Source organism: Anabrus simplex, chromosome 6 (genome assembly GCF_040414725.1).
Source record: "Anabrus simplex isolate iqAnaSimp1 chromosome 6, ASM4041472v1, whole genome shotgun sequence".
Taxonomy (NCBI): Eukaryota; Metazoa; Arthropoda; class Insecta; order Orthoptera; family Tettigoniidae; genus Anabrus; species Anabrus simplex.
Window position 1 is genome coordinate 170909990 of NC_090270.1, and position 18584 is coordinate 170928573.

Sequence of the window (18584 nt, forward strand, 5' to 3'; positions counted from 1 at the left end):
GTACCTATGACTTTTAAGTGTTATGTATAAATTTTAACCACATGAAATAGTGGATTGTATTGTATTGTATTGTATTGAACAGGTGGATCCATAAATATTATTATAATATTTTTGATATAAGTCCTAATGTTTCACTCGGAAAAGTTGAACATATTCAAGACACCTGACTGTGCAGATTCTATGTTTCATTATTCACCATGATATTTCAAAGACTCAAAAATTTTCTAAGTTCTCGTTTGCACACGATAAAGTTTGTGTCCCTCAATATTTTGAAGACTTCAACTCATTCCTATATTCTCATATACACACAGGATTATAAGGCTCAGTGTATTCACAGAATATCGATTTCACTTGAACATAGTTTCTGGCAGACTTTCAACAGCACTTCGAGCAATATCACAGCATTACATAGCGAGGCTGGTGGGTCAGAACTCCTAACAATGAATGCTAAATGCTCTTGCCTGGCAGCCCTCTTTTATATAGTTTTTCGCTATGACATCATCCCATAGTGTGATTAGTGATTACTTTCTCGTGGGATATGTACTGTTTCCCTGCATGGATTTTCCTGAAACTTGTACATGAAGACGTTCATATTGCTACGCACACAGCCATACCTCTCATGTCATTAGGTCTATTATTATTATTATTATTATTATTATTATTATTATTATTATTATTATTATTATTAATTTTATTCTCTACATTAGACCACTTAAGTCTTCCATGTACACTTTTTCTTTGAAGGTTGTACTGTTTGATTCTTCTTACGTGCCCAGTACTTCTTCATTTGTTCTGATCACAGTGTTCTTAATTCGTCTCAAATCTCTACAGGCCTTCTGTGCATCATTTCAGTTGAAAATGTATGATTCTTAAGAATGGTGGTAATTTTATTCTTGTTCTCTGCATCTGTAATTTCGAGTCCAACAATTTTGAGACCGAGCTCGATAGCTGCAGTCGCTTAAGTGCGGCCAGTATCCAGTATTCGGGAGATAGTAGGTTCGAACCCCACTGTCGCCAGCCCTGAAAATGGTTTTCCGTGGTTTCCCATTTTCACACCAGGCAAATGCTGGGGCTGTACCTTAATTAAGGCCACGGCCACTTCCTTCCCACTCCTAGTCCTTTCCTGTCCCATCGTCGCCGTAAGACCTATGTGTGTCGGTGCGACGTAAAACAACTAGAAAAAACAAAAAACAAAAAAAAAAAAAAAAAAAAATTTTGAGATCCTCTTGAATTTCTTTGATCCACTGCTCTCCTGACTTCTTTCCCAGATTTCTCATCACTCGTCTTAAAATCCTGTTTTCTTACTTTCCCGCATGTTTTTTCACATCAACTGTTCTAAGAATTCTATAGGAGCACAATTACTTACTCAATTATATTGAATTGTATTATATTTATCTATATACTTACATTCCCGCAACCAAGGAAAATAACTGGATCGTTAAGCTATTCTCCATTTTACTTTGGCATTTGAAACCACAGTGCTTGATTTTGAATGTGTCGCGCTGATCACCGGGAGCTGGCAAGTTGCTTCAATGAATCTGCTCGTCTTCAACTCCTACACGAATATGGACTTTCTTATGTGTTCAATTGTGATGTGACTTTATGCCTGACAGTGTTTAAATAACTGGCTTTGAACAGTTCTCCGCTATTCGTAATCATTGTGGGACTTTGTCTAGCGCTGCGTGTGCCTTGCTGCCGCTAAGAGAATTGCACACTGTTTTTCTTTTGAATGACTTGTATTTTACTTCTAAGTTTTACAGTGCTCTACCCCCATTCATTTCCTTTTCATATTGCCTCTTCTACTGATCCTATGCATTGTTTTGCATTTCTTAATCGGCTGATGATGACCTGGACTAGGGTCGAAAACTGTACCATTTCTAATTATTATTAAATGAGAATGTAATTCACTACATTTCTTATTCTTTGGTATTGAATAGGTGGAATCTCCTTATCAAATATTTCAATTTTAATTGTGATATTCTTCAGTACGGAACAATGAAATTTTTAACTTTAAATGTGAAAATAGGAAACCACGGAAAACCATCTTCTGGGCTGCCGACAGTGGGGTTCGAACCCACTATCTCCTGATTACTGGATACTGCCCGCACTTACGCGACTGCAGCTATCGAGCTCAGTAACAAGGGGTTTAAGAAGTGTTGTCTGTAGTAAGATGGACAAGAGTGAGGATGACATATTGTGGGAAATGACTGCTGGTTGTATCTACTCCTACGATAGCTTTTCTTTTTCAAAATAATGTATGGTGGAAATTTCCTACCATCCACTGTAACTGATAACATATTGGTAATGCTTTGTTACAGTGGAAGCCATTTCTTTTCAGCTTTCAATTTGACTCCAGCACTAGTAGCGAAGACAAACTGTTAGAGGAAGAGGAGAATGAAAATGAGTGGGAATGATTATTCATAATTCATTATCTATCCTTTAATTTTATTTAAAATAACATTTTATTTTCTAATCCATGTCAGGATGTGCCATAGACACAGCATTTTTAAGAGAAGTGCATGCACAGTCTAGATACAAACATCTTGAGATGTTTAAAAAGAATACATAAGTCTGGAACAGGTAACATTGTCATGTATTGTACAGATTGTTCATAATTTCTGTACCTTAATAATGAATTGAGTCGTCGTAAGACCTATCTGTGTCGGTGCAATGTAAAGCCGCTAGCAGCAAAAAAAAAAAAAAACAAAAAAAAAACTGAATTGTCTTGGTTGTAAGAGATCTTAAATATGTTGCCACTACATTTGTTGTGGCTTTTGTGTTGGCAACTCGCCTTCGGCATTTCATTTGTCATTTCACAGTTAGCAACGTGCTGCTGCGTCTTATTATCGTCAGACTGAACATGGCAATCGGCAGCAGTAGACGCATATTGGTGTATCTCTAAAGTTTGTTGTACATATGTGTAAATATGTGGTGTTTATTCATTTTTTCATGTGTAATAAATATTTAAATCACCTTTCGAGTGATGTGTTGTATGTTCATCTAGGGCAATCTGGTCCTCGATCTGACTTGTATCACAATTGTATTTGTACGCCTATTAAAATTAACTTTATGTGCATCCGATATGTTGATTTGTTGTTCGCAACAACATTCATTATTAATTGTTCTTGTAAATTCCTTTCAAAATTCAAGGTCATCTTATAATTTGGGCCAATACCATATATACTGTGTACCGTTGTGATTTAGAAGTAATTTTTTTGCAACTTTGAGGAATATCTTAGATAGTGCAGACAAATGATTGGCTTTTATTTCACTCGTGGTTTCACAGCTAGACAAGATAATGTCATGGCTGTGCACACTGAAAAATAAATTACACACACCGTCCAATAATAAGTAGGAAAACTAATCCGTCTCTTATCCGTGAAGAAAATAAGCTATAATTAATATATTGCGAGATGGTGATTTTAACAAGGCTGCATTAAATTTAGAAGTACTGCTACATAATGCTACTCTACCTTCAGTAACAGCTGTGATTAGGAAATTGCAACCCTGGTTCACCAAAGAATGCTATAAATGTCATGGAGATTTGCTTGAAGTATTACATATAGCGCGGAGAGAGAAAACGAAGGAACTCCTTGAACTATATACCAGTAACACAAGAGCATACAAACTTCTACTAAAAAGTCAAAAATCATTACAGGAAGGAGGATGAAAAGAGACTTAGAGAACATGCCAATCTGGATCTTTACTTGGCACTGAAGCCTAGAAAACCGAAGTCCATCAGGAACTTACAATGTACGTATGGAAAAATCACTTGAGTGCAGTGCTTCAGGAGAGCGAGACACATGACTTTCTAATTCCTTCATACCAGCTCTTCATACAATCCCTGAACTTGGAAGATTTTCAGTTAAAGAAGTAGTAACAACTATAACAGCATCTAAAAATGAGGCATGTGGCCCAGATCACATTTTTAATGAACATCTGAAAGCTACTCTTCCAAAAATAGAGGAATCCTTCACTCGCCTAATGGAGTGTTTGCGGGATGGTAGGATTCCAGACAACCAGAGAAAATCTACCATAAAAATGTTATACAAAGGCAAAGGATACACCTCAGATCCCAACTCGTGTAGAGGAGTAGCGCTAGGATGTATGCTACTAAAGACATTGACTTCACTGGTGGGAAAGCGTCACATTAAATTGGTTGATGATAACATGCCAGAGTCACAGTTCAGATTTAGATATGGAAAAATAAGACTTCAGTTGACCGTTGTCTGCAAACTGATATAGGAGCCTTAAAGAAACCAAGGGATAAAATGCATGCCGTCATTATTCAGTATTCCAAAGCTTTTGACACCATACTTTTTAGAAAATTGGAAAGTATTATTGGACGTAAGAACTACTGTGTGTCGCTGATTAGGAATTTACCGACTGGGTGAGTTAGCCATGCGGTTAGGAGCTTGCAGCTGTGAGCTTGCATCCAGGAGGTGGTGGGTTCGAACCCACCGTCGACAGCCCGGAAGAGGGTTTTCTGTGGTTTCCCATTTTCACACCAGGCTGTACCTTAATTAAGGCCATGGCCGCATCTGCCCCACTTCTAGGCTTTTCTTATCCCATCGTCATAAGACCTATCATTGTCGGTGCGGTGTAAAGCCAATTTTTAGGAACTTGCTGCTTAACAACTCAAATAGATGATGGCATTACCAAATCAAAATATTTTTGGAACAAACTATCCGGGTATAACATGGTAACCCATTAAGTCCACTACTATTCATGATTGCAACAGCAGACACAGTAGATTTGGTTAAGTAGGAAAATGTATGCTGATGATATTGTTTTGACATCGTCCGAGAAGGAATGTCAGGAATCACTCAACCAAATAGTAGGTTGCGCAAATAGAAATGAGCTGAAGCTGAATGTACAAAAGACTATTTCCATGACATTTAAAAGATGGGGACCATATGGAATCTTCTAAGAACAGCCATAAAACTGTTTCAACTAAAAATTAGCTTTATAGCAGCATATGGCTTGGAGAACATTTGGACTGAGCTCGATAGCTGCAGTCGCTTAAGTGCGGCCAGTATCCAGTATTCGGGAGATAGTAGGTTCGAACCCCAGTATCGGCAGCCCTGAAGATGGTTTTCTGTGGTTTCCCATTTTCACACCAGGCAAATGCTGAGGTTGTCCCTTAATTAAGGCCACGGTCGCTTCCTTCCCATTCCCAGCCCTTCCCTTCTCATCGTTGCCATCAGACCTATCTGTGTCGGTGCGACGTAAAGCAGCTAGGGAGAAAAAAAAGAAGAGAGAACATTTGGGAACATTTCAGTCTAAGGCAACTAGAAAAGTTTAAGAAGTTGAAAGTAAACTACTTGAAACGTGCAGTATGATTCTCCAAGTATTCCCCTTCCTGGCTTGTGTATGACTTATCGAGAGAGGAATTTTATGTGGATGAGCTAAATACAGTTGTTACTCCCAGCCACAACATTGTATATACATGTTATTTGAGACATATGGTTGAAGAAAGCAGACATCTGGGAAGATTTCTACTCCACCGATACCATGATCAATACTTTAAGGTTAAGTTTTAATATTCCACCTTTGCAATACCATAAGTTTATTGTTTATTTATTTAAACATTATTAAATAATATGGACATGCTTCGTCTAACTTGTAGACATCATCAGCAGTAAGATATTCAAGAAAAAGCTTTAAAAAGGACAAGGACAGAACAAACACAATAAAATAAATCGGTTGTCGAACACGTCAATCAAAATAGCGAGGATGTTCCAGATAGTTCCAAGTACAAACATTCAAATCCTGTTGATGAAAAAAAAAAATTCACACACATGAGAACGATATCGTAAAGCTTGTTAAAATTCTTCTTGAGTGTGCCATTGATATGCAGCAATCAGGTGCGTCGGCTGCATATCAACGGCACATCAAGAAGAATTTTAACAACAAGCTTTACTATATCGTTCTCATGTGTGTGAATTTAAGTTTTTTTTTTTTTTCATCAACAGGATTTGAATGTTTGTACTTGGAACTATCTGGAACATCCTCACTATTTTGATTGACGTGTTCGACAACCAATTCATTTTATTGTGTTTGTTCTGTCCTTGTCCTTTTTAAAGCTTTTTCTTGAATATCTTACGGCTGATGATGTCTACAAATTAGACAAAGCATGTCCCGTATTATTTAATAATGTTGTTTAAATAAATAAACAATAAACTTATGGTATTGTAAAGGTGGAATATTAAAACTTAACCTTACAGTATACGTACGACAATACAGACTTTATGATGAAATTTATTTTATGTAACCATGATCAATCGCGAATAGATTCAAGGTTGATATGATCTGCGGTACCTACTGACAAGGTTCTCCGTTCATAGGTTTGATTATAAATTACGTATCGTACAGCATTGCCATAAACCAGATCCGAACTGAGTCTGCTCGACCTGCGGCACACACTGTACTGCTACCTTGTGTCAAGTTGCAAAAGACTATTAGAATCATTCATAAAATTTTGTAACGAAGATTGATGTAATTTAAATCTTTGCACACCGTGTGCATTAAATAAATTATTATTCCTCTTAAAAGTACAGTTTCATTACACCTATACAGAAGCAGTTGTACAGTATTCGTAAGTAGTCCAACTGTAAGGGAAATGCTTTTGCCAATATGATGATCTTTAGAAAGTATTAGAATCCCTTCTCTGCAAAAATGTTGATTTTAATAGCAGTTAGATTTTTTATATTTTTCAATGGAGATACTTGTTCTAATGATCTTTTCTTCCCCATAGGTCCAAAATATTTCCGTATTCACCCAGTCGGATGGAAATTTAAATGCAATTGTTAAAGTGTCCAGTTCCCATGATGCTCAGTATGCTATATCTAAACTTCAACGCCGGAAGATTGGTCTGAAGAGAATAAACATATCCCGTTCCAATAATTCAGGTCCCAGCCCACATGTGATAAGGTATGATTGTCAGAGATTTTTATTATGATTAGATTTGAGAAAGAATAGAATGCAACGTTAAGCACTTACCTGTAGTATAAGGGAGGGTTTGAGCTTTAAACAAATCCTTTGCTATTAACTGATGAATATATTTCCTTTCCTTACTCCCATTTCAGCTTATCCTTACCACTTTTGAGTAAGCAGAACAAAATGTTTGAAAAATATGTACCTTTCCAATGTGTACCCTTTTATGTAACCTAAATTTTGCACAGAAAATACAAATTGTAAAATGTAGTTTCACAGTTCAACTATAAAGTAAAACCTCCAAGTGATGAACAGTGTTTCGTCTTTCTGATGTGCATGTGTGTGAAAATTGTTCCATATCAGAAGGAATACTTTCATTATGTAAATACTATCACATATTAGCATGGTTTGTAGACTTACACTAATGTTCATAAAAAAACAGAACACCTTGAAAGACTAGAGATAGAAAGTTCATATTCATAGGACATGTTCGTTAGTATGTTCTGCAGAAACGATTAGCATTTCAGTCACCTAGGTTCTGCATGTGTTCTCTTGCCTAGTAGGCACGGGTCCTCCTTGGGCACTGTTAACTTGTTCCATGCACGATGGCATTGATGCGTATAAGGCACGAATGGCGTCCTGAGGTATAGCTATCCATGCTGCATTCAGCTGGTTCCACAGTTCATCTTTGGTGGTTGGCATTGGGTCACAGCTCCGCACCCGTCATTTCACTATATTCCACACATTTTCGATCGGCGACAAGTCCGGTGATCGGGCGGGCCAGGGCAACAGTCTGACATGTTGTTACAACAAGAAGGCATGTGTTTGTGCAGCAACATGTGGTCACACATTTCCCTACTAAAATATGGTGTTTGGGGTGTCGTGCAGAAAGGGTATAGCTACGGGTCACAGGATGTCATTCACGTAGGTCAAATTGGTCAAAGTGCCATGGACATATATCTGTGATTTGTGGTTGTACCCAGCAGCACCTCACACCATAAGGCCTTGAGTGGGTGTTGTATATCTTGTGCGAATGCAGTCAATGTGATGCCTCTACCCCTGTCTGTGGCAAACCAAAATGCGGCCATCATTTTCAAACAAACGAAACCTGGATTCATCTGAAAACACTATCTGCTGCCATTCCTGTCCCCAGTGACGTTCCGTACACCATTGTAGTCTAGCATTTTTATGCACTTTAGTCAATGGTAGGCAGATAAGTGGACGACATGCTGGTAACCCAGACCGTAATAAACGGCAATGGACTGTCACTCCTGATAGTGTATGATGTGTTACACTGTTCCACGGTTGCGCCAGAGCAAAGGAGGACGCAGATCTCTCCTGCAATGGTATTCGGATCTATCTTCTCGGGGGTTGGTCTGGGTGGTGCCACCAGACCCATCTCGTTGTGTTCTACGGCCTTCTGTGAACCATTCTGTACACACCCATTGCACTGCCGACACGCTTCATCCCACAGGAGCAGCAATTTCCCGGCTGGATGCATCACGTTCTCTCATGCCAATAATACGCCCTCTTTCAAACTCACTAATTTGTCGGTACGGTTCTCGCATACGTCTGCGAGGCATCCTGCATGTCTGCTCCATTACCTTTGGTTTATAGTGACGAGAGCCGCAAGCACATTTTACCAGTTGGTGTTGGTGCGCCAAGATATCAATGTGGACCTTGAACCTGATGGTGGACATGGTTCAAATACTAATCATTTCTTCAAAACATACTAATGCACATGTTTTATGAATATGAACTTCCTATCTCTAATCTTTCAAGGTGTTCTAACTTTTATGAACACGAGTGTAAAATGGTAGGGTACAATGTTGTGGTTGGTTCAGTGTGAATGTACCTTAATTGAGGCCATGGCTGCTTCCTTCCGACTGCCAGCCCTTTCCTCTCCCATCGTCACCATAAGACCTGTGTGTCGGTGCGACGGAAAGCAAGTTCTAAAAAATTTAAAAAAAGTTTATATGGGACTACAAAAGACTGTAATTGATTATGTCATCTCAGATGAAGAAAGGAGCGGAATGGTAACAGAGGTCAGAGTAATACCCAGTGAGAGTCTTGACAGTGACCACCATCTATTAGTAGCGGACCTGAGAAACTTCTGTGTACCAAAAGTTCAGAACAGGAAAATGCCAAAAATCAAAGCGTGGGGACTCCAGAAAACAGATAAGAGAACTGAGTGTCAGAGCTGGATTAAAACCCTGTTACCAAGAGATGAAAGGAAAAATGGAGAGGCAGAATGGACCAGACTAAGGGACACATTGGTTAAGGAAGCAACTGAAGTTTGTGGAAAGAGAAGTATGAAAACTAGGGAGAAGGAAACACCTTGGTGGAATGAAAGAGTGAAAGCAGCAATCAGGGAAAGAAATCTCATGCAAAAACAAAGGGATTGGGAGAAAAACAAGATCTTACTAGAGATGAGGCGAAGATCAGAAACCTCAAAACAACTATACTGAAACAAGAAACTGGACGTTAAAAGAACAGTTACAGAAGAAAAGACCAAGGCATGGAATATATTAACTCGGAAACTGGAGGAAGATAGCAGAGGCAATAAAAAACTATAGTGTTATCAGAGGTAAAAGGAAGCCAAGAATACCATAAAGGCACTTGAAGATGAAAATGGAAATCTGGTTAGGACCAGAAAGTGACATGAGGGAAGCCCTGAAGAACCATTTTGACCACCTACTGATTAGACCCGTTCAAGAAAAAAATACAGAACCAAAAATCCAAACCTACAATGTGGAACCTCCCATCACCTGGACAGAAACTGAGACAGCCTTAAAATCTATGCCTAAAGGAAAATCTTCAAGTGCAGATTAAGTGAATGCGGACATGATGAAGGCAGCAGACATTCAGGGTATAAAATTGCTGCACAAAGTACTAAATGCTATATGGACAGACATCAAAATACCTGCAGATTGGGGCAAGGGCGTTATTATTACCTTGTTTCAGAAAGGCAGCACATGGAAACCCACTAACTATAGAGGAATAACACTGCTGTCTTGTGGGCTAAAAATTCTAGAGAAGATCATAGAAAGGAGATTGAGAACCATGATTGAACCACAGAGGAGGAGCAATATGGATTCAAAAGTAACAGATCAACAATGGATCTAATTTTTAGCACCTGCATGCTGATGGAAAAGTATTGGGAGAAAGGCAAGAACCCTGGTCATTGTATTTCTGGATATAGAAAAGGTCTATGTTAGTGTTGTAAGAGATAAGATCTGGGAGTGCCTGAGGAAAATAAATGTGCATGAAGGACTAGTAAGGAAAATTCAGATGTTGTACAAAGACTATAGTAACTGTGTACAAATTGGGGAAGTTCGATCATCATGGTTTGAGACCAAGAGTGGAGTTCAGCAAGGAAGTGCACTGTCCCCATTACTGTTCCTCACTGTTATGGACAATATAATGAAGAACGTCAAGGAAAAGTTAGGTGAACTGAATGCAGTTGCCTTTGCTGATTATATGATTTGGGGTGAAACAGAAGAGGAAGTTCAGATCAGACTCAACGTATGGAAATCCTAGTTTCAGGAATACAGTAAAACCTCGTTAATTCGAAGTCGTTGGGACTCAAAAATCGGACTTCGAATTATGTGATTTCGAATTAACCGCCAATTCGCAATTCAGAAGTACCAACCCTTGCCGCGTTACGAAATATTCTAAGGCCCGTTACTGCATGCATTTAACCTTGATTCACAGTTTATACCTTTCAAATGCCATGAAAAAAGAACTATTTCCAAAATGTATCCAAAAAGGTGCATTTACAGTATTCAAATAATGCACTTGCATATCTCACTGGCAAATATAACCTCACGCAACGAAAAAAATAAAAATAAAAGCACGATTCAAAGACGAGGAGAAATCTATGCTGGCTCCCATGTGCAAGTGCTTTATTCATTGGAGTACTATACTGTATGCATTTTAGATGCCTTGTATTTACACAGAAAGGACCCGATGCCCTTAAAATCAAACTTTCCTACGACTCTATCCTTGTACGATTTCCCGCCATGGCACTTCTAACTTCAGAAATGTAAACACTAGCCGCGTCACAAAGTATTCTAAGACCCATTAATACATGCAATCACCTCGATTCACAGTTTACACCTTTCCAATGCCATGTAAAAACTATTTCCGAAATGTATCCAACAAGTTGCATTTACAATGTTCAAATAATGCACTTGGATAAATCACTATGAACATAACCTGACGCAACGAAAGAAATAAAATCACACAATTCAAAGACGAGGATAAATTATGCCGGTTCCCCTGTGCAAATGCATTATTTTTTGGACATCTGTACTGTTTGCATTTTTAGATGCTTTGTACTTGGATGGAAAGTGCCCGACGCCCTTAAAACATTGTAGCTTATCAAACTTTTCTATGACGAGGGGATAAAGTTTCTCGCTCCCATGTGCATTGCAATTGCAACGCACTACAATGACCCCCATCCTCGACCCTTGTACGATTCGCCGGCTGGTACTTTCTCCTTTAAAACCATAAGACCGTTTGGGCTCGCATTAAAATAAAGCAATGCAGTTTCATCGGCAATGACAGTATTGTTCGGTGTCTACGAATTTATTATATGAGCCACGCTTTTTCGTCAACTGTCGGCATCACCAGTATTCGCGCATTCTGTTTTCCCGCACACTGCCTGTTGCGTGATATTACGGCGTTCCTTAAAATGTTGAATACAAAAGAATTCCGATTTCATTCAACTTGGCAATCATGAAGCGCACTGTAGACCCACCGAAGTGAGTGTAAATGCGGAAAGCTACCCCTCCACGTTCCGGAACACGCGTTCTATTATGACGAAGATAAATTTAGAGTTGAAATTACTCTGTAACATACTATTGTTTTAAAATGTAAAGGCAGTTTCGAATTAAAAGTCTGAATTTCGGTAATGGGGCAGACATTGTACTTCGAATTACGAATTATCCGTATTTCGAATTAAACAATTTAAATAGCATGCAAAACTGTATCTCAGGGTTCCGGGAACGAGAGCTCCTTCGAATTACGTGGGATTTTGAATTAACCGATTTCAAATTATCGAGGTTCTACTGTATAACCTCAACGTCAGCGAGACCAAGACAGTGATGATGGCAGTCAACAGAGAAGAGCGTCCGGCTAGTGTAAAACTAGGGGACCACCAGCTAGAGTGTGTGGATAGTTTTTCTTACCTTGGAAGTTTAATTTCCAGTGATAATTTGGTCAGAAAGGAAATTACAGAGTGCAAAAGGGATCAGAATTCTACCAACAAGTGAGAACACTTTTATGGGATGAAATGATTCCAAAACCAGCCAAACTGATGTTTAACAGCTATTTCATACCAATATTGACCTATGGTATTGAAGTGTGCACCCTCGCAAGGCGAGATTCAAGATTCCAAGCATCAGAGATGAAATTTCTTAGATTCACCATCCAGAAGACCAAGATGGCCAAGTTAAGAAATGTGCACGTGAGGAAAGAAGCCGGAATAAAGACATCCCTATTAGAATCAGCACATCCAGACTGCGGTGGTACGGGCATATGATGAGGATGGAGCCTACAAGAACAGCCAGAATAAATATGGAAAGACAGGTTGAGGGGATAAAGACCTGCAGGAAGACCTAAAATCCAATGGATGGACATGATCAAGACTGATCTAGTTGCCAGAGAATGGACAATGAATGATGTTCTCCATGACGAGTTGTATTTGGATAAGAAGTGGAAGAGGCTCATTAACAGTACCTGGGAAACTGGAACTGTACAATGATAATGATGAGATACCTTGTATATTCCACACTAATTCACTCGATAATGATAGCAGATTTTAAAATTTAATATTAATCCAGAAGTATGATTTATTTGCAAGCTTGTGTACTGTGTATCTAGTCTTGATGTCTGTCATTAAGAAAATTAACAAATTAATGACATTAGTATTTGGAAGTTAAATTTGACAAGGATTGCACTGCTACATTAATTCTTTTGCTGCTGCTTTTCTTTCATTGTAGGAACCCTTAACTGTATAATACTGTAAATTAAATAATATTTAAAAAATGTATTAAATATTTTAAGTCATAGCATACAACCTAAAACTTACATAATCCATCCATTTATTGCCCTTGTGGTCCTCGGTTCTTTCATCCATACTAATATAATTCCATTATTCTGGTACAATGCAACAATCGTCCTCACTAGGGTCGGAAGTTTATAACGTAAAGAAGTACAAAATATGGAAGCAAATATGCCTTAAAGAAAAGGTAATATATGATTTAAGCATTTTATTGATGTGTAGCATTAAGAGTCTTAATAACATTAAAGATGCCAAAAAGAGATAAGCGATAATACAGTAGACACATTTACCTTGATAACTGACAGAGCTACTAACACTTTATACATTCATTCTGTATCATAGCTTTGAGGAGCAGTTCTCATTCTGTTTTCCTGGAAAAATAACCAAAAATGAAGTATTACCATGCTCTTTGGCATCTGTCAGCGTACATTTGTACAACTTCTCTTTCTCAGGATCATGACTTCTAAAGCTGCAACCTGTCTACTTCAGGAAAGGAAAGAAAAATAAATCTACGGTATTTCGAAATCCCGTGTTTGAAAATAGATGGAATTAATGTGTGCCTTGTTAAAAAATACATCTCAATTTAAACAAAAATGCTCAAAATATAACCAAATACAACCTTGTATCATAAAGATGAGCAAAATATGAACAAAGCAATAAAAAATGGCCAAAATATGCATTTGTATGCAACATAAACTTGCTTTAGAAGAGGTCAGGAACCCATCATTCAGTTATTTTTCAGGGTTTGGGTAAAATGACCTAAGGAACGAAATATGGCTTTTCCTTAACATTTGAACTTTAGTCATGACTAGCTGATGTACCCGTGCTTCGCTGCGGAATTCTACATTGTATGCAGAATTGTAGGTTTGGTAGAGTACACGTGAGCAAGACTGTATTAAATTACATAGTTCTTAACGTTACCCTGGAAACGCGACAGAGAACTCATCAAACATATTTTCTCATATGAAGACTGTGTTAGGGAATTTTCATTGTAATGCCAGGCCCGCTTGTCTACCATCAGTAACAATCAGGTTGGGAAATTGCATTATAATGGCTCACACTCACTCTCCACCTGCCTATTTTACATCCTCAGAAAGACAGTCTTAGTTGTTTTCCCAATTGAAATGAACAAAGTTCCTTACAATGACGTCAGTAGGAATAGCGCGAGTAAAAGCAATGATTTTACATGAAATACTCGATCAAATGAAAAACCAGATATTTTCTCACTTTTAACGAACAGTACTATGCTGCCGATTTAAGAGCTGGAATGACCAGGCCGCAGACAGAAAAAATCTATCTGACTTGGAGGCAATTTTTTCCTCCAAGCCAGACGAGAAACCCCCTCTTCACTGCTAATTTTGAAATAAAATGAATGTAGAATTTAATAAAAGTGAAGAGGAAGTAGCTTTTCTAAAAGAAACGGCTCTTTTTCAGTGTTGAATTTTGAGTTATTTAGTGAATTGTGGTTGCTATAATTTGGAATTTGCCTCAATTATAATTCTAGACCAGGTCATACTACTACTTCTACTACTAAGCGAGCCTCTACCTTAAGAGTTCACACTTCTCATTCAAAACGACCGAGCGAGTAGTCCGTGCCGTTAGGAGCGCGCATCCGGGAGATAGTGGATTCGAACCCCACTGTCAGCAGCCCTGAAGATGGTTTTCCGTGGTTTCCCATTTTCACACCAGGCAAATGCTGGGGCTGTACCTTAATTAAGGCCACGACCGCTTCCTTCCCATTCCTAGGTCTTTCCTGTCCCATCATCGCCATAAGACCTATCTGTGTCGGTGCGATGTAAAGCGAATTGCATTCAAAACAGCGCGTCAGAGTAGGGATCTAATAGCCGGAATACTATGCTGAAGCAGTGAGTTACGTACCAGCAGTACGGTATCAGAAAATGTATGAAGCAGAGGAATGACATGCTAAAGAAGAACGCTTTCTAACTCCCCAGCTATTTCCCGCCAATATTCAGTCAGTCTGTTATACTCGGTACGAAGCAGTAATCCCATCTATCGGAGTTGAGCGGCAGCATAAGAGACAAAGAACATCACCACAAAACAATCGTCAGTGTAATGTTATTGTTGATCATATGGGCTTTCAGTATTGTAGGCCTTCACATTTCGTTTTCTTCCGACTCTGAAATACCACTCTTATCTTAGTCAGTACGGTAAAATTGAATAAAACATAAATGGTTGGAAATTGTATTCCCTATAACTTTCGTTATGTAGTACTTTTCGATAGGACTAATAACATAGGTATTTAAAAATTAAATTCTAAGCACCATCCTCTAAACTACAATTTCATACAGGGCGAATAAAATTGTTTATAACTTGGACTGTAGTTTCTTATTCCCCGGCTCTATATACCAACTTTCATTAAATTCTGTTAACCCATTTTCTCGTGGCTCAGTGTTGATATGGACTTGGCAACAAAAATACAAATTCATGAATATCTGTGCTATCAAAGCCGGTACGGTAACAATGTATGACATAAATGATCGGAAATTTAATTCTACATAACTTTAGTCATGTGGTATTTATCGATAGGACCACTAATAATATAAATATTTGAGAATTCAATTTTAGGCCTTTCCCTAAACCACCATTTCACTCAGCGTGAGTAAAATGATTTATAGCCTAGATTGTAGTGGCTCATCCTCTGACTTCACATACTGATTTTCATTAAATTCTCTTCAGCCGTTTTCTCGTGATGCGTGTACATACATACAGATGGACGGACGGACATTACGGAAAAGTAAAAAGTGCATTTCCTTGTTACTATGGACATGACTGATGCAGAAATACCATTCTTTACAAATTCTGATCAATGTACAGACAATACTCTTATTTTATATATATATGTATATATAGACTAGAGTTCATAAGTTAAGGAAAAGTCCTGTTTTTCTCGAGTGTCCGAAGACGAGGCCCAACATATGTTCACTCTGGGTCATTATAGGTCAGAAAATGGTGAAAAGAAAACAAAATTAAAGGAAATGAAATGAAACTAATGCTTGAGAAGAAGAGAAAAAAAAAAAAAAAAAAACAAGCATATAAAAGTATGTGCAACATAATTGACCCAAGACCTAAATTCTTCTATTGACCTAAGACCTTCTATTCTCATCTTCTCAAGTACTTCAGAAAAGATGTTTAAGAGGTGATGGACGAACTAACGATTTGAATTGAGAATGGTCAGTACAAACGTAGTCGAACAAGGGTTGAGTTGCAAGAAAGCAATTAAGACCTAAAATATGCCTAAAAACAGACCTATAAGCCATAAAAGGCAAAAAGGATAAATAAAACCACCATTTTCTGGCCTACAATGACCCAGAATGAACATATGTTCGGCCTCGTCTCCAGACACTCGAGAAAAAAGGACTTTTCCTCAACTTATGAGGAGAAAATGTTGATGTGATTTTTTGAAGAATAAGATCTCACTTGCTTCAAGCATGAACCCTTAACATCTGTTGATGTGGAGATAAATTTCTTGATCTTTTGGAATATGCTGTCCTGAAAGCAGATGATATTTTACACCTAAGAACCTGAAGATGGCTATTGTGTGATACTGCAAAGCCACCTAACGTACAGTTTCTGAATTCCATTTTCTGTAATCCTAGCGTGATTAAAACAAATATGATTCCAATTATACTAATATCAATTTCGTTCTCTGGGATGTTCATTGTGGGTTCACCGAATTCATTCTAGGTGGGGGGGAAATTTTTTTTTTTAAATTATGTATACTAGTGCAGGCCGTGAAAGCATCAGTGTTAACAATATATTCCTTCATTAAATGTGTCATTAAAACTAAAATTAATAGTGAATGTGGATCAGATTTTATGTCCATTTTGCTAGTTTTTAGGCTCATTTTAAAGATATTTTTAGGTCTTTTTTACAGGTCCTTTTTAGGCATTTTACAGGTCTTCAACTTCCAAACCCTAGTCATCACTATTGTTTTGTACTGAACTGTCACTTAGCACATCATCACCACTCTTATTTTCCACATTTATAGACAATTCTGAATCCGTATCTGACACTGCTTGTCATTACTGATGTTATTCTTTATGCTCATAGTTGCTCAGTAGGACGGTACTGCCGACCAGAAGGTAGAGAGGAATGTTGGTGGGTGGGTGGGTGGGTGGGTGGGTGGGTGAGTGGGTTGAAACAAATAAATACAGGCCTAATATTTTGAAAAGGTGCATAAACATTGATGCAAATTACCTGCTACTTTTTTAACAATGCTGGTGTGAGCAGGAGCAGGAAAATGCAAAGTCATCTCTTTCACTACCGCAGTGAACCGTGCATCAGACTGAGTCGGCAGAAGTTAATTGGCACAGCAAAAGTGTTAATCATCCACACAGCCAAGGTTTCACTTGAAAGGTTGTGCTCTGCCGCCAGATGCAGCTGATGCTGACTAACCCAAATGTTGATGAACAAGCTGCCAGGCAGCCAGCCTGTTCCATCTCTTCGCTTAACTTGTATGCTGGTAGTTGGGATAATAAGGGCTCTATAGTATACAGGGTTATTCACCCAACATGTTACACGGAAATAACTTCGAAACCATTAAAGATATCAGCATTCTGTTTTTGTATCCGTAAATTGTACGCAGGGTCTTGTAAAATAACGTGCTACTTAGTCTTATGGGGTGATTAACAATCGAGATGTAGTTACTAACTCATATTTTTAAATGGAATGGCACAAATTCATACAGCTGATTTGAAAGTTCATCTGTGTACATGTTCAAATATGTAAGTATTTTCAAAATCAGACAATTACTTTTTGAGATATAAGTAAGAACAGAATGCGCTGTTTTGCATGCCGCATCAGGCGGCATGAAGTCAGGCAAGGGCATATTGAGGTGCAAGCAGTTTCTTGGGAGCGAGTTCAGCCGCAGAATGGATACCAGGCATGTAAGCACCTCGTAGACATGTGATGAGTTTGCAAAGTGTGTATGACATGCGAACACACGGCAGGACAGAAAGGGTTGATGTGTTTAAAGTGAATAAAATAAGTACGTTGCCTTGACAGTAACATAACGAAAGCTATAATTGTCACTGGTTTTAGTGTACAGTTCATACTACTCTAAGTTCAGAAATAAACATAACACAAAACACCTGAAGAGCTCCTTCTAGAAAAGCAAATGTTCAGAGCTGATCATGGTGAGATGGCACCATCACTATTATTTATGTTTTATTTTACACGCATTAATCTCGGCAGAGCTCCAGCGCGACTGTCATAGTGTGCATTCGGGAGAGCGTAGGTTCGAGTCCTGCCTTGCCCAACCTAACAGTGATTTTCATGGTGTCCCATGTTCAACACCAGGCAAATACCGGATAGGTACCTTTGTCACTTTACAATGGCGAAAAATGAGAGTATCCTTCTATTCAATACATCATATATTCCGTCATTAGACGGAGCAAACAAATTCAGACATGTTTCGGCTCGCTTGAGCCATCTTCAGTGAAAAATGAGGGGAAATTTGAAATAATTTACATAATATAAGTTGAAAAAATGCTAAAAAACATAATGAAGGAGCAAGTGAAAAAACAAACAAGAGAGCCTAGACGGAAACAAAATTAGCACA

At 38.3% G+C, this 18584-nt stretch overlaps 1 protein-coding gene across 6 annotated transcripts in view; it reads left to right on the forward strand.

The window, feature by feature from the left end:
• Nucleotides 1–18584, forward strand: part of Marf1 (meiosis regulator and mRNA stability factor 1-like protein) — an 818555-nt gene that overhangs the window by 366162 nt on the left and 433809 nt on the right. For all 6 annotated transcript variants that reach the window (XM_067150043.2, XM_067150047.2, XM_067150048.2 and 3 more), the window contains exon 13: nucleotides 6758–6933. In XM_067150043.2, coding sequence (XP_067006144.2) covers nucleotides 6758–6933 — 176 coding nt within the window. The remainder of the gene's footprint in view (nucleotides 1–6757; nucleotides 6934–18584) is intronic.